At 41.7% G+C, this 25,335-nt stretch overlaps 2 protein-coding genes across 3 annotated transcripts in view; one reads left to right on the forward strand and one right to left on the reverse strand.

Moving 5' to 3' along the window:
• The window catches only part of LOC137384508 (mucin-2-like), a 94,751-nt gene extending 83,629 nt beyond the window's left edge, over positions 1 to 11,122 (reverse strand). The window contains exon 1 of the mRNA XM_068058648.1: positions 11,016 to 11,122. Within this exon, the coding sequence (XP_067914749.1) occupies positions 11,016 to 11,122 (107 nt within the window). The remainder of the gene's footprint in view (positions 1 to 11,015) is intronic.
• The window catches only part of mafga (v-maf avian musculoaponeurotic fibrosarcoma oncogene homolog Ga), a 47,325-nt gene continuing 32,714 nt past the window's right edge, over positions 10,725 to 25,335 (forward strand). The window contains exons 1-2 of one of the 2 annotated variants that reach the window (XM_068058285.1): positions 10,725 to 10,856; positions 15,249 to 15,407. The gene's annotated coding sequence lies outside the window, so the exon portion shown is untranslated. The remainder of the gene's footprint in view (positions 10,857 to 15,248; positions 15,408 to 25,335) is intronic. The other variant, XM_068058284.1, reaches the window with a different exon arrangement.

Here is a 25,335-nt window from a genome sequence, read left to right on the forward strand (position 1 = left end):
AGTTGTGCTGCGAACTATGTTGCTAATGTTTCTTGTTGGTTTGTTTGAAGCTGTGCTGAGGACTGTGTTGCTGTTGGTTGTTGGTTTTGTTTGAAGCTGTGCTGCGAACTCTGTTGCTAATGGTTCTTGTTGGTTTGTTTGAAGCTGTGCTGAGGACTGTGTTGCTGTTGGTTGTTGGTTTTGTTTGAAGCTATGCTGAGGACTGTGTTGCTGATTGTTGTTGGTTTTGTTTGAAGCTGTGCTGAGGACTGTGTTGCTGAGGTTGTTGTTGGTTTTGTTTGAAGCTATGCTGAGGACTGTGTTGCTGATTGTTGTTAGTTTTGTTTGAAGCTGTGCTGTGGACTGTGTTGCTGATGGTTGTTGGTTTTGTTTGAAGCTTTGCTGAGGACTGTGTTGCTGATGGTTGTTATTGGTTTGTTTGAACTTTTGCTGAGGACTGTGTTGCTGATCATTGTTGGTTTGTTTGAACTTGTGCTGAGGACTGTGTTGCTGATGGTTGTTGGTTTTGTTTGAAGCTATGCTGAGGACTGTGTTGCTGATGGTTGTTGTTGGTTTGTTTTAACTTGTGCTGAGGACTGTGTTGCTGATGGTTGTTGGTTTTGTTTGAAGCTATGCTGAGGACTGTGCTGCTAATGGTTGTTTTTGGTTTGTTTGAACCTGTGCTGAGGACTGTGTTGCTGATGGTTGTTGGTTTTGTTTGAAGCTATGCTGAGGACTGTGCTGCTGATGGTTGTTGTTGGTTTGTTTGAACTTTTGCTGAGGACTGTGTTGCTGATGGTTGTTGGTTTGTTTGAAATTGTGCTGAGGACTGTGTTGCTGATGGTTGTTGGTTTTGTTTGAAGCTTTGCTGAGGACTGTGTTGCTGATTGTTGTTGGTTTTGTTTGAAGCTATGCTCAGGACTGTGTTGCTGATGGTTGTTGTTGGTTTGTTTGAAGCTGTGCTGAGGACTGTGTTGCTGATGGTTGTTGGTTTTGTTTGAAGCTATGCTGAGGACTGTGTTGCTGATGGTTATTGATTTTGTTTGAAGCTATGCTGAGGACTGTGTTGCTGATGGTTGTTGTTGGTTTTGTTTGAAGCTGTGCTGAGGACTGTGTTGCTGATGGTTGTTGGTTTTGTTTGAAGCTATGCTGAGGACTGTCTTGCTGATGGTTGTTGTTGGTTTGTTTGAACCTGTGCTGAGGACTGTGTTGCTGATGGTTGTGCGTTTTGTTTGAAGCTATGCTGAGGACTGTGTTGCTGATGGTTGTTGTTGGTTTTGTTTGAAGCTGTGCTGAGGACTGTGTTGCTGATGGTTGTTGGTTTTGTTTGAAGCTATGCTGAGGACTGTGTTGCTGATGGTTGTTGTTGGTTTGTTTGAAGCTGTGCTGAGGACTGTGTTGCTGATGGTTATTGGTTTTGTTTGAAGCGATGCTGAGGACTGTGTTGCTGATGGTTGTTGGTTTTGTTTGAAGCTATGCTGAGGACTGTGTTGCTGATGGTTATTGGTTTTGTTTGAAGCTATGCTGAGGACTGTGTTGCTGATGGTTGTTGTTGGTTTGTTTGAAGCTGTGCTGAGGACTGTGTTGCTGATGGTTATTGGTTTTGTTTGAAGCTATGCTGAGGACTGTGTTGCTGATGGTTGTTGGGTTTTATTTGAAGCTGTGCTGAGGACTGTGTTGCTGATCGTTGTTGTTGGTTTTGTTTGAAGCTGTGCTGAGGACTGTGTTGCTGATGGTTGTTGATTTTGTTTGAACTTGTGCTGAGGAATGTGTTGCTGATGGTTGTTGTTGGTTTTGTTTGAAGCTGTGCTGAGGACTGTGTTGCTGATGGTTGTTGTTGGTTTTGTTTGAAGCTGTGCTGAGGACTGTGTTGCTGATGGTTGTTGTTGGTTTTGTTTGAAGCTGTGCTGAGGACTGTGTTGCTGATGGTTGTTATTGGTTTGTTTGAACTTTTGCTGAAGACTGTGTTGCTGATGGTTGTTGGTTTGTTTGAACTTGTGCTGAGGACTGTGTTGCTGATGGTTGTTGGTTTTGTTTGAAGCTTTGCTGAGGACTGTGTTGCTGAATGTTGTTGGTTTTGTTTGAAGCTATGCTGAGGACTGTGTTGCTGATGGTTGTTGTTGGTTTGTTTTAACTTGTGCTGAGGACTGTGTTGCTGATGGTTGTTGGTTTTGTTTGAAGCTATGCTGAGGACTGTGCTGCTAATGGTTGTTTTTGGTTTGTTTGAACCTGTGCTGAGGACTGTGTTGCTGATGGTTGTTGGTTTTGTTTGAAGCTATGCTGAGGACTGTGCTGCTGATGGTTGTTGTTGGTTTGTTTGAACTTTTGCTGAGGACTGTGTTGCTGATGGTTGTTGGTTTGTTTGAACTTGTGCTGAGGACTGTGTTGCTGATGGTTGTTGGTTTTGTTTGAAGCTTTGCTGAGGACTGTGCTGCTGATTGTTGTTGGTTTTGTTTGAAGCTATGCTGAGGACTGTGTTGCTGATGGTTGTTGTTGGTTTGTTTGAAGCTGTGCTGAGGACTGTGTTGCTGATGGTTGTTGGTTTTGTTTGAAGCTATGCTGAGGACTGTGTTGCTGATGGTTATTGATTTTGTTTGAAGGTATGCTGAGGACTGTGTTGCTGATGGTTGTTGTTGGTTTTGTTTGAAGCTGTGCTGTGGACTGTGTTGCTGATGGTTGTTGGTTTTGTTTGAAGCTATGCTGAGGACTGTGTTGCTGATGGTTGTTGTTGGTTTGTTTGAACCTGTGCTGAGGACTGTGTTGCTGATGGTTGTTGGTTTTGTTTGAAGCTATGCTGAGGACTGTGTTGCTGATGGTTGTTGTTGGTTTTGTTTGAAGCTGTGCTGAGGACTGTGTTGCTGATGGTTGTTGGTTTTGTTTGAAGCTATGCTGAGGACTGTGTTGCTGATGGTTATTGGTTTTGTTTGAAGCGATGCTGAGGACTGTGTTGCTGATGGTTGTTGGTTTTGTTTGAAGCTATGCTGAGGACTGTGTTGCTGATGGTTATTGGTTTTGTTTGAAGCTATGCTGAGGACTGTGTTGCTGATGGTTGTTGTTGGTTTGTTTGAAGCTGTGCTGAGGACTGTGTTGCTGATGGTTATTGGTTTTGTTTGAAGCTATGCTGAGGACTGTGTTGCTGATGGTTGTTGGGTTTTGTTTGAAGCTGTGCTGAGGACTGTGTTGCTGATCGTTGTTGTTGGTTTTGTTTGAAGCTGTGCTGAGGACTGTGTTGCTGATGGTTGTTGATTTTGTTTGAGCTTGTGCTGAGGACTGTGTTGCTGATGGTTGTTGATTTTGTTTGAAGCTATGCTGAGGACTGAATTGCTGATTGTTGTTGGTTTTGTTTGAAGCTATGCTGAGGACTGAGTTGCTGATTGTTGTTGGTTTTGTTTGAAGCTATGCTGAGGACTGTGTTGCTGATTGTTGTTGGTTTTGTTTGAAGCTGTGCTGAGGACAGTGTTGCTGATTCTGATTGGTTTTGTTTGAAGCTAAGCTGAGGACTGAGTTGCTGATTGTTGTTGGTTTTGTTTCAAGTTGTGCTGCGAACTATGTTGCTAATGGTTCTTGTTGGTTTGTTTGAAGCTGTGCTGAGGACTGTGTTGCTGTTGGTTGTTGGTTTTGTTTGAAGCTGTGCTGCGAACTCTGTTGCTAATGGTTCTTGTTGGTTTGTTTGAAGCTGTGCTGAGGACTGTGTTGCTGTTGGTTGTTGGTTTTGTTTGAAGCTATGCTGAGGACTGTGTTGCTGATTGTTGTTGGTTTTGTTTGAAGCTGTGCTGAGGACTGTGTTGCTGAGGTTGTTGTTGGTTTTGTTTGAAGCTATGCTGAGGACTGTGTTGCTGATTGTTGTTGGTTTTGTTTGAAGCTGTGCTGTGGACTGTGTTGCTGTTGGTTGTTGGTTTTGTTTGAAGCTGTGCTGCGAACTCTGTTGCTAATGTTTCTTGTTGGTTTGTTTGAAGCTGTGCTGAGGACTGTGTTGCTGTTGGTTGTTGGTTTTGTTTGAAGCTGTGCTGCGAACTCTGTTGCTAATGGTTCTTGTTGGTTTGTTTGAAGCTGTGCTTAGGACTGTGTTGCTGTTGGTTGTTGGTTTTGTTTGAAGCTATGCTGAGGACTGTGTTGCTGATTGTTGTTGGTTTTGTTTGAAGCTGTGCTGAGGACTGTGTTGCTGAGGTTGTTGTTGGTTTTGTTTGAAGCTATGCTGAGGACTGTGTTGCTGATTGTTGTTAGTTTTGTTTGAAGCTGTGCTGTGGACTGTGTTGCTGATGGTTGTTGGTTTTGTTTGAAGCTTTGCTGAGGACTGTGTTGCTGATGGTTGTTATTGGTTTGTTTGAACTTTTGCTTAGGACTGTGTTGCTGATCGTTGTTGGTTTGTTTGAACTTGTGCTGAGGACTGTGTTGCTGATGGTTGTTGGTTTTGTTTGAAGCTATGCTGAGGACTGTGTTGCTGATGGTTGTTGTTGGTTTGTTTTAACTTGTGCTGAGGACTGTGTTGCTGATGGTTGTTGGTTTTGTTTGAAGCTATGCTGAGGACTGTGCTGCTAATGGTTGTTTTTGGTTTGATTGAACCTGTGCTGAGGACTGTGTTGCTGATGGTTGTTGGTTTTGTTTGAAGCTATGCTGAGGACTGTGCTGCTGATGGTTGTTGTTGGTTTGTTTGAACTTTTGCTGAGGACTGTGTTGCTGATGGTTGTTGGTTTTGTTTGAAGCTTTGCTGAGGACTGTGTTGCTGATTGTTGTTGGTTTTGTTTGAAGCTATGCTGAGGACTGTGTTGCTGATGGTTGTTGTTGGTTTGTTTGAAGCTGTGCTGAGGACTGTGTTGCTGATGGTTGTTGGTTTTGTTTGAAGCTATGCTGAGGACTATGTTGCTGATGGTTATCGATTTTGTTTGAAGCTATGCTGAGGACTGTGTTGCTGATGGTTGTTGTTGGTTTTGTTTGAAGCTGTGCTGAGGACTGTGTTGCTGATGGTTGTTGGTTTTGTTTGAAGCTATGCTGAGGACTGTCTTGCTGATGGTTGTTGTTGGTTTGTTTGAACCTGTGCTGAGGACTGTGTTGCTGATGGTTGTTCGTTTTGTTTGAAGCTATGCTGAGGACTGTGTTGCTGATGGTTGTTGTTGGTTTTGTTTGAAGCTGTGCTGAGGACTGTGTTGCTGATGGTTGTTGGTTTTGTTTGAAGCTATGCTGAGGACTGTGTTGCTGATGGTTGTTGTTGGTTTGTTTGAAGCTGTGCTGAGGACTGTGTTGCTGATGGTTATTGGTTTTGTTTGAAGCGATGCTGAGGACTGTGTTGCTGATGGTTGTTGGTTTTGTTTGAAGCTATGCTGAGGACTGTGTTGCTGATGGTTATTGGTTTTGTTTGAAGCTATGCTGAGGACTGTGTTGCTGATGGTTGTTGTTGGTTTGTTTGAAGCTGTGCTGAGGACTGTGTTGCTGATGGTTATTGGTTTTGTTTGAAGCTATGCTGAGGACTGTGTTGCTGATGGTTGTTGGGTTTTGTTTGAAGCTGTGCTGAGGACTGTGTTGCTGATCGTTGTTGTTGGTTTTGTTTGAAGCTGTGCTGAGGACTGTGTTGCTGATGGTTGTTGATTTTGTTTGAACTTGTGCTGAGGAATGTGTTGCTGATGGTTGTTGTTGGTTTTGTTTGAAGCTGTGCTGAGGACTGTGTTGCTGATGGTTGTTGTTGGTTTTGTTTGAAGCTGTGCTGAGGACTGTGTTGCTGATGGTTGTTGTTGGTTTTGTTTGAAGCTGTGCTGAGGACTGTGTTGCTGATGGTTGTTATTGGTTTGTTTGAACTTTTGCTTAGGACTGTGTTGCTGATGGTTGTTGGTTTGTTTGAACTTGTGCTGAGGACTGTGTTGCTGATGGTTGTTGGTTTTGTTTGAAGCTTTGCTGAGGACTGTGTTGCTGATTGTTGTTGGTTTTGTTTGAAGCTATGCTGAGGACTGTGTTGCTGATGTTTGTTGTTGGTTTGTTTTAACTTGTGCTGAGGACTGTGTTGCTGATGGTTGTTGGTTTTGTTTGAAGCTATGCTGAGGACTGTGCTGCTGATGGTTGTTGTTGGTTTGTTTGAACTTTTGCTGAGGACTGTGTTGCTGATGGTTGTTGGTTTGTTTGAACTTGTGCTGAGGACTGTGTTGCTGATGGTTGTTGGTTTTGTTTGAAGCTTTGCTGAGGACTGTGCTGCTGATTGTTGTTGGTTTTGTTTGAAGCTATGCTGAGGACTGTGTTGCTGATGGTTGTTGTTGGTTTGTTTGAAGCTGTGCTGAGGACTGTGTTGCTGATGGTTGTTGGTTTTGTTTGAAGCTATGCTGAGGACTGTGTTGCTGATGGTTATTGATTTTGTTTGAAGCTATGCTGAGGACTGTGTTGCTGATGGTTGTTGTTGGTTTTGTTTGAAGCTGTGCTGAGGACTGTGTTGCTGATGGTTGTTGGTTTTGTTTAAAGCTATGCTGAGGACTGTCTTGCTGATGGTTGTTGTTGGTTTGTTTGAACCTGTGCTGAGGACTGTGTTGCTGATGGTTGTTGGTTTTGTTTGAAGCTATGCTGAGGACTGTGTTGCTGATGGTTATTGATTTTGTTTGAAGCTATGCTGAGGACTGTGTTGCTGATGGTTGTTGTTGGTTTTGTTTGAAGCTGTGCTCAGGACTGTGTTGCTGATGGTTGTTGGTTTTGTTTGAAGCTATGCTGAGGACTGTGTTGCTGATGGTTGTTGTTGGTTTGTTTGAAGCTGTGCTGAGGACTGTGTTGCTGATGGTTATTGGTTTTGTTTGAAGCTATGCTGAGGACTGTGTTGCTGATGGTTGTTGTTGGTTTGTTTAAAGCTGTGCTGAGGACTGTGTTGCTGATGGTTATTGGTTTTGTTTGAAGCTATGCTGAGGACTGTGTTGCTGATGGTTGTTGGGTTTTGTTTGAAGCTGTGCTGAGGACTGTGTTGCTGATTGTTGTTGTTGGTTTTGTTTGAAGCTGTGCTGAGGACTGTGTTGCTGATGGTTGTTGGGTTTTGTTTGAAGCTGTGCTGAGGACTGTGTTGCTGATGGTTGTTGGGTTTTGTTTGAAGCTGTGCTGAGGACTGTGTTGCTGATCGTTGTTGTTGGTTTTGTTTGAAGCTGTGCTGAGGACTGTGTTGCTGATGGTTGTTGATTTTGTTTGAACTTGTGCTGAGGACTGTGTTGCTGATGGTTGTTGATTTTGTTTGAAGCTATGCTGAGGACTGAATTGCTGATTGTTGTTGGTTTTGTTTGAAGCTATGCTGAGGACTGAGTTGCTGATTGTTGTTGGTTTTGTTTGAAGCTTTGCTGAGGACTGTGTTGCTGATTGTTGTTGGTTTTGTTTGAAGCTGTGCTGAGGACTGTGTTGCTGATTGTGATTGGTTTTGTTTGAAGCTAAGCTGAGGACTGAGTTGCTGATTGTTGTTGGTTTTGTTTGAAGTTGTGCTGCGAACTATGTTGCTAATGGTTCTTGTTGGTTTGTTTGAAGCTGTGCTGAGGACTGTGTTGCTGTTGGTTGTTGGTTTTGTTTGAAGCTGTGCTGCGAACTCTGTTGCTAATGGTTCTTGTTGGTTTGTTTGAAGCTGTGCTGAGGACTGTGTTGCTGTTGGTTGTTGGTTTTGTTTGAAGCTATGCTGAGGACTGTGTTGCTGATTGTTGTTGGTTTTGTTTGAAGCTGTGCTGAGGACTGTGTTGCTGAGGTTGTTGTTGGTTTTGTTTGAAGCTATGCTGAGGACTGTGTTGCTGATTGTTGTTGGTTTTGTTTGAAGCTGTGCTGTGGACTGTATTGCTGATGGTTGTTGGTTTTGTTTGAAGCTGTGCTGAGGACTGTGTTGCTGATGGTTGTTATTGGTTTGTTTGAACTTTTGCTGAGGACTGTGTTGCTGATGGTTGTTGGTTTGTTTGAACTTGTGCTGAGGACTGTGTTGCTGATGGTTGTTGGTTTTGTTTGAAGCTTTGCTGAGGACTGTGTTGCTGATTGTTGTTGTTGGTTTTGTTTGAATCTGTGCTGAGGACTGTGTTGCTGATGGTTGTTGGGTTTTGTTTGAAGCTGTGCTGAGGACTGTGTTGCTGATCGTTGTTGTTGGTTTTGTTTGAAGCTGTGCTGAGGACTGTGTTGCTGATGGTTGTTGATTTTGTTTGAACTTGTGCTGAGGAATGTGTTGCTGATGGTTGTTGTTGGTTTTGTTTGAAGCTGTGCTGAGGACTGTGTTGCTGATGGTTGTTGTTGGTTTTGTTTGAAGCTGTGCTGAGGACTGTGTTGCTGATGGTTGTTATTGGTTTGTTTGAACTTTTGCTGAAGACTGTGTTGCTGATGGTTGTTGGTTTGTTTGAACTTGTGCTGAGGACTGTGTTGCTGATGGTTGTTGGTTTTGTTTGAAGCTTTGCTGAGGACTGTGTTGCTGATTGTTGTTGGTTTTGTTTGAAGCTATGCTGAGGACTGTGTTGCTGATGGTTGTTGTTGGTTTGTTTTAACTTGTGCTGAGGACTGTGTTGCTGATGGTTGTTGGTTTTGTTTGAAGCTATGCTGAGGACTGTGCTGCTGATGGTTGTTGTTGGTTTGTTTGAACTTTTGCTGAGGACTGTGTTGCTGATGGTTGTTGGTTTGTTTGAACTTGTGCTGAGGACTGTGTTGCTGATGGTTGTTGGTTTTGTTTGAAGCTTTGCTGAGGACTGTGCTGCTGATTGTTGTTGGTTTTGTTTGAAGCTATGCTGAGGACTGTGTTGCTGATGGTTGTTGTTGGTTTGTTTGAAGCTGTGCTGAGGACTGTGTTGCTGATGGTTGTTGGTTTTGTTTGAAGCTATGCTGAGGACTGTGTTGCTGATGGTTATTGATTTTGTTTGAAGCTATGCTGAGGACTGTGTTGCTGATGGTTGTTGTTGGTTTTGTTTGAAGCTGTGCTGAGGACTGTTTTGCTGATGGTTGTTGGTTTTGTTGGAAGCTATGCTGAGGACTGTCTTGCTGATGGTTGTTGTTGGTTTGTTTGAACCTGTGCTGAGGACTGTGTTGCTGATGGTTGTTGGTTTTGTTTGAAGCTATGCTGAGGACTGTGTTGCTGATGGTTGTTGTTGGTTTTGTTTGAAGCTGTGCTGAGGACTGTGTTGCTGATGGTTGTTGGTTTTGTTTGAAGCTATGCTGAGGACTGTGTTGCTGATGGTTGTTGTTGGTTTGTTTGAAGCTGTGCTGAGGACTGTGTTGCTAATGGTTATTGGTTTTGTTTGAAGCGATGCTGAGGACTGTGTTGCTGATGGTTGTTGGTTTTGTTTGAAGCTATGCTGAGGACTGTGTTGCTGATGGTTATTGGTTTTGTTTGAAGCTATGCTGAGGACTGTGTTGCTGATGGTTGTTGTTGGTTTGTTTGAAGCTGTGCTGAGGACTGTGTTGCTGATGGTTATTGGTTTTGTTTGAAGCTATGCTGAGGACTGTGTTGCTGATGGTTGTTGGTTTGTTTGAACTTGTGCTGAGGACTGTGTTGCTGATGGTTGTTGGTTTTGTTTGAAGATTTGCTGAGGACTGTGTTGCTGATTGTTGTTGGTTTTGTTTGAAGCTATGCTGAGGACTGTGTTGCTGATAATTGTTGTTGGTTTGTTTTAACTTGTGCTGAGGACTGTGTTGCTGATGGTTGTTGGTTTTGTTTGAAGCTATGCTGAGGACTGTGCTGCTAATGGTTGTTTTTGGTTTGTTTGAACCTGTGCTGAGGACTGTGTTGCTGATGGTTGTTGGTTTTGTTTGAAGCTATGCTGAGGACTGTGCTGCTGATGGTTGTTGTTGGTTTGTTTGAACTTTTGCTGAGGACTGTGTTGCTGATGGTTGTTGGTTTGTTTGAACTTGTGCTGAGGACTGTGTTGCTGATGGTTGTTGGTTTTGTTTGAAGCTGTGCTGAGGACTTTGTTGCTGATGGTTGTTGTTGGTTTTGTTTGAAGCTATGCTGAGGACTGTGTTGCTGATGGTTGTTGGTTTTGTTTGAATCTGTGCTGAGGACTGTGTTGCTGATGGTTGTTGTTAGTTTTGTTTGACGCTGTGCTGAGGACTGTGTTGCTGATGGTTGTTGTTGGTTTTGTTTGAAGCTGTGCTGAGGACTGTGTTGCTGATGGTTGTTGTTGGTTTTGTTTGAACCTATGCTGAGGTCTGTGTTGCTGATGGTTGTTGGTTTTGTTTGAAGCTGTGCTGAGGACTGTGTTGCTGATGGTTGTTGGTTTTGTTTGAAGCTGTGCTGAGGACTGTGTTGCTGATGGTTGTTGGTTTTGTTTGAAGCTATGCTGAGGACTGTGTTGCTGATGGTTGTTGGTTTTGTTTGAAGCTATGCTGAGGACTGTGTTGCTAATGGTTGTTGGTTTTGTTTGAAGCTGTGCTGAGGACTGTGTTGCTGATGGTTGTTGGTTTTGTTTGAAGCTATGCTGAGGACTGTGTTGCTGATGGTTGTTGGTTTTGTTTGAAGCTATGCTGAGGACTGTGTTGCTGATGGTTGTTGGTTTTGTTTGAAGCTGTGCTGAGGACTGTGTTGCTGATGGTTGTTGGTTTTGTTTGAAGCTGTGCTGAGGACTGTGTTGCTGATGGTTGTTGGTTTTGTTTGAAGCTATGCTGAGGACTGTGTTGCTGATTGTTGTTGGTTTTGTTTGAAGCTATGCTGAGGACTGTGTTGCTGATGCTGCGTCTTGGTTTGAGCGGCTGTGCAATGCCTGCCTGCGCCTTTAAAAGTTTGCCCGTTGCGTAGAGCTTCATGAATGAAGCCACATGACAAAACATCATCTGACGTCTGGCCTCGGCACAAGCGCAAACAACGAGTGGGGGGAAATTCCTTCAATTGTCGAAAAGGGGGAAAAACGGGCCCTTTGACTGCCTGTTTCTGCCTCGGACCTACGCCGCCTTGTCGGGGAGTTTCCCAGGAGTCGGTGAGTGGGCAGAAGCTGGGGTTTAATGGGGTAAATGGTGCTGAAATGGGGCCCTGTTTTGCTGAGTGTGCAAACGCAATGAGAGAGAGAGAGAGAGAGAGAGTGTGTGAGTGACTGTGTGAGAGAGAGCGAGCTGCTGACTCATCAGCAGGGTCATACCAGTCTGAGTCAGACAGCCTGGGCACTGGGGTTTGCAATGGTGGGGTATGAGGAGAATGGGACTGCTTCAGAATGGAGAGCAATGCAATAGCTTCACACAAGCTCATTTTTATGTATATAGTGTGTGTAAATAAGGCAGCTGCTGACTCAGGGTCTCCCACACAGTGCAATTGCCACCTCCTTGCTCTTAAATGGTGAAAATAGGACTGGTTTATAACAAGACAATGTATAATATGATAGCACTGGTCTGAAAATATATATATTTTAATGTGTGTCTATATGAGAGCTGCTGACTCAGGGTACGCCATCTGGCAGAAGGCTGGTGTCCTGTGCTGGATAAAAAGGAGATTGGTTTATTTAAGGACAGTAATAGAAATATGATCATACTGGTATGATGTATATGCACTGGTGACTTTGTGTGTCTGGCTGTATTTCTGCTACGTGATTTAGGGATGAGGGACTATTCAGAACAGGTCAGCAATAATTTTTGTTTTCTTCAAGAAAGTAAGCTTCTGCTCATTCTTGTCAAAATCACACCTTTTTTTCTTTTTGAAAAATGATATATTTTCAGGAATTGTTTATTGTGGAAGATTGGCCAATGGATGGGCTTTAACGGGACTTGGGTAATAATTATCTGAATGTGTACAAATTGAACCTGCTGACTCGGCTCTAGTTAGTGAGTATACAAAAGTGGTATTTTGTAATGGATACAGTAAGGCTGGTGATTCACAAGCAAATAATGGTGTTGGCATACATACGGATGTGGACAGTAGGGGTGTGGGGAACTGATGACTCGTAGGGTTTAATGATGAAAATTTGGAATGGATAACGAGGAAGTTGATAAATCCCCTGGACCAGATGAGCTACATCCCAGAGTGTTGAAAAAACAGAAAGACACTATTTTTTTAAACGGTGAGAGGTTGGGCAGTGTTGTTGTCCAAAGAGACCTGGGTGTCCTTGTTCATGAGTCACCAAAAATTAGATTGCAGGTGCAGCAAGCAATTAAGAAGGCAAGTAGTATGTTGGCCTTCATTGCAAGGGGATTTGAATACAGGAGTAAAGATACATTGCTGCAATTGTATAAAGCCTTGGTGAGACAACACTTGGAGTACTGTGTACAGTTTTGGTCTTATCTAAGGAAGGATATACTTGCCATAGAGGGAGTGCAACGGAGGTTCACCAGACTAATTCCCTGGGATGGTGGGATTGTGTTATGAGGAGAGATTGCAGAATCTGGGTCTGTGTTCTCTAGAGTTTCTAAGAATGAGGTGATCTCATTGAACTTAAAAAAAAAAAAAAAATTCTTACACCGTGTGACAAGGTAGATGTGGATGGGATGTTTCCTCTGGCTGGTGAGTCTAGAACAAGGGGACACAGTCTCAGAATAAGGGGCAGGCCATTTAAGACTGGGGTGAGGAGGAATTTCTTCACTCAAAAGGTGGTGATTTTTTGGAATTCTCTAACCAGAGGGCTGTGGAAGCTCAATCATTGAGCATCTTTAAGACAGAAATTGACATTGCTGGACACACATGACATCAAGTGATATGGGGATAGTTGGGGGGGAAGTGGCATAGAGGTAGATCATCAGCCATGTTTGAATGGTGGAGAAGGCTTGATGGGCCGAATGGCCTACTCCTGCTTCCGTTTCCTATGATCCGATGAAAGCAGTCCAGGTATGCAACCCAGTTGTTGAATCATCAGCCTGGCTCCAAAGTCTAGTGTTTATGGTGAGAGATAGTATAGTAATTGTGTTTTAATAGCCTTGTGTAAATAATGCACTTGCAGGTATACAGAAGAGCTGCACTGTATTTGGAGTTTGTTTCTGAAGGTGAGAAGTGATGTTCTGCAATGTGAAAGAAATGGGAGAATAGTGCAGCAAGGGAGATGCTAAGCTAACCCAGGAGGCTAAATCACCATGGTGCTCCAATTCAATTGAGGAGGTAGCTTATGATGATGCATGAAAAAAGTTATTTGTACCAATTCTATAATGGGCGTATGCTGTGTGCTGAATTCTTAGTAATTATTTGCAATATGATTTTTAATTTTGAAATTGTGATTTCACAGAAGATTATCTTCGCTTTCTGATATCGGTCAGTCCCATGTTAGCTACTGGTGAAACCACTCAATAGCAAGTTATTTAAACTTGTGTAACATCTTTGATTTAATTCCATTAATTCTTTGAGTAATTTTGGCAAATTAAAAAGTTGTATTATAAATAATTGCAATTTACTATATATATATTCAAACTACCCAACCCTGATTAGGAGGGAGCTAATAGTTGTAATTCAATCTCTGGATTTTGATGACACTGGTAAATTGCTTGACCGTCATTTCATCGCTTTGATATAATCCCTTCCACCGAGTGAATTACAGCCTTGTTAAATTTCCCAAGTACCTGTTCTCTGTGCAACGATATTTTATAGTGCTGTGTATGTGCAGTAGAAGGAATCCGACTGACTCTTGTGTGCTTGATGCAAAGCTTTAACTTTAGCAAAGAAAAAAACACTGCAAATTTATTAAGCATGATCAATTATGGTAGCACCAGATCAAATTTCATTTAGGGGTAATGTATCCCTTGCATACAGCCATTTTAAACACTGTCACCATGCAAGTAAACTTATGCTGAGACTTGACAATCAATGTCTTACTGTTCTTTCTGATTTTTTTTGAAATGTAGAATTACTGAATTGTACAAGCTGTTTCAGAAATCCTTATTGGCCATGCTTGCCTCATGAAATTACTGGCATGTTTGTTTTTAAAGGCTTTGATTACATTTCTAACCCGAACTTGTTCCATCCCTAATCATAGGACATAGGATATATAGGACATTGCATTTACTTAGTGTTTTGGGGTGGAATAGATAGTGTGATGAGGAACTGCTGAATTATGGCTACAATTCTCAACTCAATATTCATGCCAGTAGCTCAGTCCTTCCTTCAGTAACACACTGGTATTTTGACTGTACCACCGGCATATGTATTACAACAACATGCATTGTTGCTGAATGCCTGGAACTAATTTCCGTGAGGTTACAGGGCAAGGTGATTGAACTCCTGGATTTAGTCACGCCCTGACTGCTTCACCGCACAAAAATGTTCTGCCTATTACTAAACTTAGTATTTCCAACATTTTGTTAGAGGTTTTTAAAATGTGAAAATTGTTGCAGTTTATATAGTTACTTTTAGATACAGTTAACAAGCCTAGTACTCAAAACACATTGTGTCATTTCTGGATTTCACACTATCTTAGCTTAAAGTGGAGTCATAAAATTCAGTAAAACGTGATATGGTGTTGCAGTACAGGCTAGAACTGCTGATTTGCTGTCTAACTTTAATAAGGGTAACTCAACTTTATTGAGGGGGGAAAAAAAGTTAAGTGATGAGACCCATTGCACAAAATATCACCCAAGTTTAAAGGAAATGGGACAAACAAGGAAATAATGATGCCCAGTTTGGGGTTTAAAAGGCTCAACTCTAGGTGCAAAGAGGGAGGAAAGCATTTCCACTGTTTTGAGGTCCTGGGAAAGGATGGGTTAGAGTAGGAGCTTGTACAATGGCCCTTGATTTAAACACCGTATGCAGGAGGAAAAGATTACAAGGACAAGGGAGGAAAAGTCAGTGGAGGACTAATCGTAAGTTGAAATCCAGAAAACTCTTGTGACTGAGATGCTGGGGCTTAGTGTGAGAAGCTTTTTCTTGTAGCATGTTATGCTAGAAGAACCTCCGTTCATACTGGGGCCCGTATTTGAGACTTGGATGGACTTGTGTTTATGTATGATCTCCGCAGTGCTCGTCTTCTGGAGGAGATGTTGAAGTTCTGTTTGAGGCCTAAGAAGAAAGTTGATAGTTTAGGGATGTGCTATATGAGCTTCAGCATTAACCTTCCAATTTGTACCATTAAAATTCAATTGGCTAAGACACTGGACTGTGGTTTTTAAAAGCTGTATTTGAACACGGCTCCTGGCAAACAAAGTTTGTATTCAAATGAAGTCTTTAAGAAATAGTATTACAATAAAAGCCACTTAAATACCACTGTTACTGTAAATGGAGAGACAACCACTGAGTAGAATTTAAAAAGTCTGCATCCTGATCTTGCATCTTTATAAAGACAAGCAGTTTTAGTGGAGTTATTTGAATGAACCCTCCCTGTTGACATCAAATGCTCTGATCTGATAAGTAAACATGTTGCTAATTCAAAATTCCATTCACTGCATGAATAAATCTGCTTTCACAGATCTACTGCCTCCATCAGAACTATTGTTTTGGAGGTATCCCCGTGGTTTGGAGAAGGCTTGGAAATAAGACACTGCATCCTGTGAAGTGTTGATCTTGTGCACAGAAAAGGAGAGTAACCAGTTTTTAAAAAGTTGGAAATGCTGGAAACACTCTGCAGGTCAGTCAGGATCTGTGGAGAGAGCAGATGAGTTAATATTTAAGCTGTAGACCCTTTATCGGAATTGGAGAATCTATACCTGAAAAATTAACACACATTTTCTCTCCACAGATGCTGAGTGACCTGCAGAGAATTTCCAGTGTGTTGCTTTTTTTTCTATTTCTGATTTCCAACATCTACAGTTTTTTGTTTATATGTAGTTGTTTTCAGTAGCTCAGAAACCCTTTGCTTTAAGCCGTTGTACGATAGATCTTCAAATTAGACTAAACAGTAAATAGTGTATGAAAAGGTTTATTTAAAAAAAAAACACTTGTTGCTGCTGATATTCACTACACACAATTTAAGATATGTGCATGCAGCTGATAACTGCCTCTTTGCTCTTCCTTCCTGAGCAGCAGCAGATAGCAATTTCTGTTCTGAGGTTTTGCACATTTGTGCTACAGATACTACTACATGTGCTATTGTTAGGGCTGCACATGTTCAGTTTTGTTGCTTGCTTTTTGAGGTGGGGTGGGGGGTTGAATTTCTGTTTTTTTCCCTCGGGGCATTTGTTTTATTTTTTGGATTTCCACAGCCAGTTAGTTCTTTTTTCTCACTCACCTGGTTCGTGTTATCCTCCAGTTTTTAAAAAGCTGCCGTTACCATTTATTTTACCTGGATTTGAAATGCAGATGCTGTGTCTGGAATCCCAAAAATCTGCATTTCACTTTCTGGCCTGCATTCTGATTATGTTGAGTCCTAGTGTAACACTTTATAGACACTCTCTCACACAGAATGAATACTGATGATTATAGCAGGTTTATTTCATCTGAGAATTCTTTCTCGACTTTTCACTGAGCCTTTGACACTTTCTTTCTGTTTTTATTTCCCCCCCCCCCCCCTTTTTAAAACTGTTTGTGAAAGATCTATAGTGAACCTGGGGATTCTCTTCACAAATTTAAAAACTGAAAATGGAGTGTTGTAACTTTTGAATAATATCTGCACTGCTTCATTCCTTACAATCTAATAGATTGGGCAAATGGTTTCTATGACTGTGCTCTCTTTGCACAATGCCCTCTTCGTTTTTGGCTCAGGCAATCTTAATGTTACCTTGACCTGTGAGACGGCTGGCTGTGGCTTTCTGTCCAAGGCGTAGCACAACGTTTGATTGTCTTCTCTCGTGCTTTCGGAGCTGTTATCTTTTTCTTACTAGGACGGATCCTGCAAATGACAACTACCCCACCTGCTTTCAGCTGTCAAACATTTCTGTGCCATGTTTCAGATTCGGTGATTAGCACACTGTGGGAAGTTGTGTGCTAGGAAAGCCCAGAATTGAAAAATGAATTGCAAAGTATGTAGTAAGATGGAAATGACTTTGTAGAGGGTTGGTTTATATATTTTTTTTTCTATAACTGGAACAGATTTAGATTGAAGTGCATTTCAAAAGTAATTTCTTCGCGCTTTTCCCAAAGGTTTGACATATCGGTGTGTCGTGTTGGAGTTGTATAATTTGCTGCTACAATATATCCCACACAATCTCAGCTGAGGAAGGGGCAGGGAGGCAAGACATTACCCTACCACAGGGTGGGAGAGGCACCTGGGCTGTTTTTGCTTATTTGCTTGTGGTTGGATAAAGAGCCAGAGGCCAGATTCCTTGCCTTCTCAGAAGCTTTGTGTGGGAGGAAAAGAAATATTTTTAAATCCATGTTTTGAGGGCACATTGTACTTTTTAAAATTATGTTGGGAATATACTTTTACCTCAACTGTACTGTCAGGATTTGTTGGTACTGAGAGTAAATGGGTTATTAGATTAGATTAGAGATACAGCACTGAAACAGGCCCTTCGGCCCACCGAGTCTGTGCCGAACATCAACCACCCATTTACACTAATCCCATATTCCTACCAAACATCCCCACCTGTCCCTATATTTCCCTACCACCTACCTATACTAGTGACAATTTATAATGGCCAATTTACCTATCAACCTGCAAGTCTTTTGGCTTGTGGGAGGAAACCGGAGCACCCGGAGAAAACCCACGCAGACACAGGGAGAACTTGCAAACTCCACACAGGCAGTACCCGGAATCGAACCCGGGTCCTTGGAGCTGTGAGGCTGCGGTGCTAACCACTGCGCCACTGTGCCGCCCGGTTTGTGTAGTAGTGGAACAATAAATGGGGAATATAATTTTCATGAGGTGGAGTTGCTGATTCATCAGGATTGCGCAATTTAACATACCATCCCATTTCCCCTGCCCCCCCCCCCCCCCCCAAAAAAAAATTCAGGCAACATACTGTAATATACACTAAACAAATGACTGGTGTTTGGAATGTGATAAGCGTTCATGTATGTACAGTGCCTACTGCAATGTCTTGGTCCTCCACAAAGAGTGCATTAATCTGTAGCTCTGTCCTGTCCAACCCTCTTCAAGATACTGCACTGCAGTATCTCCTTAAATCTTCTGGATCATGCAGTTTTCCAGGGTACCATCCAGCCTGGCATTTGGCACTTTCAGATCAGGTTCTAAGTGTGGGTTGAACCTGTCTGAAGAAGCCCGAACAAAAGAGAAGCAAAAAAGGCAGCTTAATTTTGAGGATGAACACACGTAGTGCTGACAGGAGCAGTGGTTTTAGGTGTGCAGGAAACTGGTTTCCTGTGATGCACTTGGCTGGTATTCATCTAGATTATTGGGTACAGTGTGACTGTGTTAATTTTACATAGGCTGTAGGTTAACATTGAATTGTTGCATTTTGTTAGTGATACACTTTCTTTTCAAGTTAAAACAATGCTCAGTGATATGACTTGACGATACCTATGCTTTCTAAATTTATTTGTGCTATATGGCAGGAAAGTGACGTTGAGGTTGATGATTACCCGTGGTCTTATTAAATGGTGGACCAGACTCGAGGGGCTGAATGGTCTACTCCTGCTCCCATTTTTTTCTGCAAATCCATATCAATTTGTGTTCACTACAAAGCTGAAAGACAAGAAAATCTTAATTTGCAGATAATGGTTCAAGTTGACTTTGTTTTCCATGCATAAATGATTGTTTGTCAGGCTGAGAATCTAGGTGTTACCATTACAGTTGAGTATTTGAAGCTGATCTGACCACACACCAGGTTTCACTTCTCATTTGCTTAGGAGCTTTGGGTGACGGCCATAGCCTTTGCTTTGAAATAGTTACATTTTGTAATGCGACAGCCTTCTAGTTTGGAAGGTACATGTCATCTACTCTTAATTCAAAGTTAATTAATTCAAATTCTCTCGGTTGGGCAAAAATGCTGCTGCAGAGCCAGGGCCGTGATCAGCAAATTGTACTTTTAAGTCCCACTCCAGGACTTAAGCACATAATCTAGGCTGACACTTCAGTGTAGTACTGAGTGAGTGCTGCATTGGCGACAGTGCCATCTTTCAGGTGCATTAAGCCAAAGTCCCATCTGCTCTCTTGTGGGTGTTTAAAAAAAAAAGTTCAAATGGTACCATTCAGTGAAGCAAGCAAGAAAGAACTGGCATTTACATAACGCCTGCCGCAACCTTGGGACCTGCTAGAGCGCTTTACAGCCATTGAATAACTTTGAAGTATGTTCACTATTGTAATGCAGGAAATTTGGCAATCCAATTTGCATACAGCAAGCTCTCACAAGGAGCATTGCAATTATGACCAAATAATCTGTTTTAGTAACACGAGTAGAGGGAAGAATATTACCCAGGACTCTTGCTCTTCGAAATAGTGTCGTGAAACTTTTTATGTCCGTAGGGGAGGTCCCGATATCCTGGCCAATACTTATCCCACAACCAATATCATTAAAACAGATTATTTGCTCATTTATGTCTTTGCTGTTTGTGGGACTTTGCTTGCTGCTATGTTTCCCTATGTCACCACAGTTGACTACATTTCAAAAAATTCCATTTTCTATGAAGTCTTGATGTTGTGAAAGGCACTATATAAAAGCAAATATATTTAATTCCAATTGAAATTATGCAGATATACTCCCCCCCCCCCCCCCTCCCCCACAGCTATTAATGGGCTTAACTGGATAATTTTTTTGAGTGATGCAATTGCTGATATGGTCACTGCTATTGTTTGATTAGCTGAGGAAAAGAAAAGGGAGAAGTAATGCCTGTTGGTGTACAGTGAAGGTGGGAGATGAGGGTATGGCTCCTGAATGTACTGTGTAGTTTCACTGTCTCAGTAGTCCACACCATGCTAACTGCACTTCTGACCCTTCCAGCCAAATGGCCGTAAGTGCTTTTTAATAGACACTTGAGCACTTGGGTATTTAGCATTAATGAATAAAGACTATGATCTCATTGTAACTTGATGCACAATAAGGCCAGTGCTATTACTTGTCAATATTCTTATCACGAGATTTGTTTCTGGTAATTTTTGGTTTGAATAGTTAAGATGTGTTGAAGATAGCATTGCTCTTTGAAAGCACAAACCCAATAAAACTAGGAAACTAATTTCTGTCACCGAGTTACAATTTAAACTGCAACAGGACCACATACACAAGTATTTGGCGATCTTGATGTTTTGAAAATTCTTTAAAAGCCCATTTTGGAGAAATGTTTTGCTTCCACATGGACTTGAAAAGGCTTGACACTGATTAGTGCTGTGTTACATTGCTTTCAGGTAGTTTCTTGACCACCTCAGTGAATTTGACAGTGTTCTTTGCAGCTGGTACATTGTTCAAACACGAGAGTCTGAAACAAAGATTCCCCCCCCCCCCCCCCCCCACCAGTGTTTATGTAATTGACCTGGGTGTCCTTTGACACAGGGGTTTGGTGTTATATACAGTGCCCTTTATCAAGTGAACACATGCAGACTAGTCAATTTAGGAGTGTAGAAAAAATCTATATCTGGGATTACATTATCTAATTTGCAATAAATGAAACCTGATGCATTTCAGTTTTTACAATACTACAATCATTTCTTGAAAATTCACACAATATCTGCACTAAGGGTTAGGATTTGTTACCATAGTGCACTCATGGTGAGATCACTATTTAAGTTGGCAAATGATTTCCCAAGACAGTGGTTACATGAAACTGTTAAAGGAGCACTACAGGATCCGACCCTTATTCTCAAGTATTCATGTGGAAAAAATACTCCCCTCCATGCAATTTTTAAGTTAACTTGGAAATTGCAATGGGAGCGACCATCTTTGCTCAACTTCAAGGTGTAGGCACAAAAGCATTGCATGTACGCATATATCCTTGGTTTTCAGTTACCTGTGCCAATCTAGCCATGTGGAGTGTTCATGGAAACTTATAGCATAGAAGGGGGCCAATTTTGCCCATTGTCCCTGTACCAGCTCTTTGAAAGAGCTATCCATTTAGTCCTACACTCTCTGCACTTTCCCCATAGCCCTGCAAATTTTCCTTTTCAAGTATATATCTAATTCCCTTTTGAAAGTTGCTATTGAATCTGCTTCCACCACCCAGTTCAGACAACATACTTCAGATCATCCTAACTCACTTTTCTTTTTTTTAAAAAAAATCCTCATCTCTCTGGTTCTTTTGCCAAAGTTTGAAAGAAAAAGCCAAACTTTACTTGAGCCTGTGCTCAAGGTGGAAAATTTCACAAATATGAGAACTTTATAAGATCTTATCCTGGGTGTCTGCTTTGGTTTGAGGTAGTTGAAAACCTGAATCAAGTCATTCGTTTTTTTAAGAACATAAGAAATAGGAGCAGGAGTAGGCCATTCAGCTCCTCCAGCCTGCTGCGCCATTCAATGATATCATGGCTGATCTACTTCAACATCACTTTTTCCTGCACTATCCCCGTATCCCTTGATGTTTTTAATATGTAGAAATCTATCGATCTCAGTCTTGAACATACTCAACAACTGAGCCTCCACTGTCCTTTGGGGTAGAGAATTCCAAAGATTCACCACCCTCCTGAAGAAATTCCTCCTCATCACGGGCCTAAATGGCCTACCCCTTATTCTGAGACTCTATCCCCTGGTTCTGGACTTCCCAGCCAGGGGGAAACTTACTTTCTGCAAGCTTTTTTCAAGCTTCAAGTAGGCTGGGCAAATACCTACATGTGGTTTTGTTAATCCTCCTATTCATTGTGTTGCAGGTGAGCTTATTGTCCTAATTTAATTCAAACCTTGCTCATTTATTTAAAAATGTTTTGGGAGTCAGTACCTAAGTTAATATTCACATCACAGGCTGTAATATATTTTCTTTTCCCGACATTCATATAAATGCACCCCATTCATTTTCTTTTCCAAAAAAACACATTTAGGAGCTGCCTGTGCTTGTTGATATTCAAAAGTAAAAGCACATTGACCTACTTCTCAAACCTGCAATGTCCTATTTTCTTTTAACAGATATAAAGACATCCTAGTCAGTATGTGCTTGACTGTGCTAGTGTCCTGTTTCAGCAATGGACAACTTGCTAGTTTTCAGACAGTGAAGGTGTCCTCTCCCCTTGCACCAGGTTTTGAACGTGACTAGTTGTAGTGTTTGGTGAATTAAATCTACTAATACTGTGTGCTATACTGACATACTCTGTGACTGGTGCTAGGTCATTCTTAGTGACTGCCATCTTTTCCTTATCTATGCACTATTGTTCCACTGAATCTTTGAGTTTGAGCCGTGATTTGTGCTCTGTTTGTGGCGTTAGTGCTGCCGTCTCTTCTTGGACGTGAACTGCTGTGGTGAAGAATCCCAATTTCGGTGCTGGGATCCTTACTGTTTGTAGCATACGTTAATGATTTAGACGTGAATATAGGAGGTATGAGCAGAAAGTTCGCAGACGACATGAAAATTGATGTCGTAAATAGTGAGGAGGAAAGCCTTAGGCTACAGGATGATATAGATGGGCTGGTAAGATGGGCAGAGCAGTGGCAAATGGAGTTTAATCCTGAGAAGTGTGAGGTGATGCACTTTGGGAGGTCTGACAAGGCAATGGACTATACAATGGAGGGTAGGACCCTAGGGAGTACAGAGGGACCTTGGAGTGCTTGTCCATAGATCACTGAAGGCAGCAGCACAGTTGGATAAGGTGGTTAGGAAGGCATATGGGATACTTGCCTTTCTTAGCTGAGGCATAGAATATAAGAGCAGGGAGGTTATGATGGAGCTATATGAAATGCTGGTTAGGCCACAGTTGGTGTACTGTGTACAGTTCTGGTCACCGCACTATAGGAAAGATGTGATTGCACTGGGGAGGGTGCAGAGGAGATTCACCAGGATGTTGCCCGGGCTGGAGCATTTCAGTTATGAAGACAAACTGGATAGGCTGGGGTTGTTTTCCTTGGAGCAGAGAAGGCTGAGGGGGGAACCTGATTGAGCTGTACAAAATTATGAGGGGCATTATTAGGATAGATAGGAAGATACTTTTTCCCTTAGCGGATAGGTCAATAACTAGGGGGCATAGATTTAAGGTAAGGGGCAGGAGGTTCAGAGGGGATTTGAGGAAGAATTTTTTCACCCAGAGGGTGTTTGGAATCTGGAACATACTGCCTGAAGAGGTGGTAGAGGCAGGAACCCTCAACCTTTAAGAAGTATTTAGATGAGCACTTGAAATGCCATAACATACAAGGCTGCGGGGAAATGGGATTAGCTAGGACGGGTGCTTGATGGTCGGCGCAGGTGTGTTGGGCCGAAAGGCCTGTTTCTGTGCTGTAAAACTCTGTGACTCTATGATCTTTTGGCTATATAAGAGAATTAGAATCTGACATATGTTTTGCAACGTAATACTTTTTTATTGTGTTTGACCAAGTTTTTGCATACATGTAATGTCTCGAAGAAGTAGATATCCAGAGATATATTCCCCCCTGGATAGAGATGTAACCTTTGTCAATCCTAACTCTACAAATGAAGGAAAGCTTTATAGGCCTCTAATCTCTCACACTGTCCTCGATACATTATGGCATGACAAGTGTTGCGAACAAGACCTTCAGAAATGAGGTAGTTCCTGCAAAACTTGCTGATGGGTAATTTGTTTACCATTTTAAAAACAAATTTCATTTATATAGCTCTTTTAACATAGCAAAACATCCCAAGGCCCTTCACAAGCACTGTTGTCAAACGCAATTTGACCAGAGCATCAAAGTTGGCGATGAGGGTGTGGTTGAGAAGTTCAGCAGCTGCAGAAATATCATGGTGAATAGAGGGCCAACCGCTAGACAGTAATTGAATTGGGAGAATTTACTTTTTCCTTAGTGGTGGCAACAGAGGGTTAAGCATATCACTAATCATTCTGAGCTCATAGTCTTGCGATAAGGAGATGGGGCAATCTTGGCTTCCTTGTTTCACAATGTGGCAACAAAAAAAAGTCAACGGGCACGACTCTTGCATTTGCAAATTCAGCAGAAGCTGAACAGCACAGTCAGCTAAACTGTACCCTAAAGCTTCCTGGGAATGAACAATTTTAACCATTTCATTATTTCTAGCTGCAGTACAAATCTACAAACTAAAAGGAAAAATAAATTTTAATCTAGATTAAACTACATGCTAATCCTATGTAAATATGTATAGAAGAATAGAGTATTTTACAGTTACAAACATTACTAAAATCAGCTTCCCTTAAAAGCCTATTAAAAGTTTCATTTCAAAGTACTATCTGTTTTGGGGAGGGAGAAGGACATTAACATTTTGTACCATTGAACCAGGGCAGGTTTGGGAATGATTATAGGTATGTCTGGGTGGTCCCTGGTGGACGACTGCAAGGGGTATCTATGGTGGCCTGAGAGCAAAGCATCATCTGGGTTGCAAGCCCCAACCCAGGTGGTTGAAGAAAGCAGATTTCAAGAAAAAGGAGGTCATTGATCAACCTCCACTCTGGAAATAAAATAAATGTGATTGATGGGAACAGACAAATGGGCACGATATTTCCAGGCATGTTTGTATTATTTTTGCAATGTGAATTCCTCAGTATTAAGTAATCTGCACTAAGCATTGGATTTACTTTTCCTCTGTCTGCTGAAAAGCAACTGCACTAATTTTGTTCAGTTTTGTTTTAAATTTAAAATGTTTTACACTATGCATTTGATGCCAAGATATCTTCAAGAACTCTTGGCAGTGAAAGTGCTGAATAAACGTTATCGCCAGTTGTGTCTCTCACATTAGAAACAGCAATTTGTCAGATTGCCTGTCTAGTTGCAGCCCCTCTTCATTCTTCCTGACAGTCTTATCACTTTGCCCAAGCTGAGAAACCATTACTACTTTCTGTTCCTTTCCTCCTCTCTCTTCCCCCTGCCAGCCATGTAATAATAAACCATGATATAATAAGATGCTTCCATCGAGAATTTTGTTTTTTTTTTAATACTATTTATTGAAAAATCCTTAGGGTAGGGGTTACAGTTGGCAACATTTTTACTGAAAAATAAGTAGCAACCCTTTTGTAAAAGTCTTGAACGTTTTCTTGAGCATATATAAATAGATAACCTTTGCATTTCTTCCCCGCCCACCACTCCCCCTTCCCCTGTATTTTGAGATTTATCTTCAGGACAACTTTAAAAAAAAAAAGAAATATCAGTAATTATACAGTGTATAACTTTAGGATGCAGGCTCTGGTTGAGGTGGGGAGTGGAGAAAGATCAAGAGGACTGACTTTAGGATGGGAAGCAATGGGCATTGCTGGGCTCCCCAACTCCCTGCATTCGTATGAATCAAAAGAAAGCAGTTGTCCCAGTTAAATTCTCCTTGGCCTAGATAGAACTGAGCTGCTGTCAGATGCGGAGAAACTATATAGGAAATAACTTCAGGGCAGGATGTAGCCTTCACAAAATGATCTGTAGCACTGTACTCTAGATTACAATCTGTGATCTTGTGTTTAAATTAGTAAAGAACAGTTGATCCTTGTTGGAACAGACTATGCATCTTCTGATGTGTCAAATTTCACTATGGGACTGGGGAAAGAAGGAAAAAAAATCGCAAGAGTTGAGGCTAATTTTGTAGAATGTACCAGGCCTAAATCTATCTTTGCCTCGACA

The sequence above is a fragment of the Heterodontus francisci genome, chromosome 26, assembly GCF_036365525.1.
Source record: "Heterodontus francisci isolate sHetFra1 chromosome 26, sHetFra1.hap1, whole genome shotgun sequence".
Taxonomy (NCBI): Eukaryota; Metazoa; Chordata; class Chondrichthyes; order Heterodontiformes; family Heterodontidae; genus Heterodontus; species Heterodontus francisci.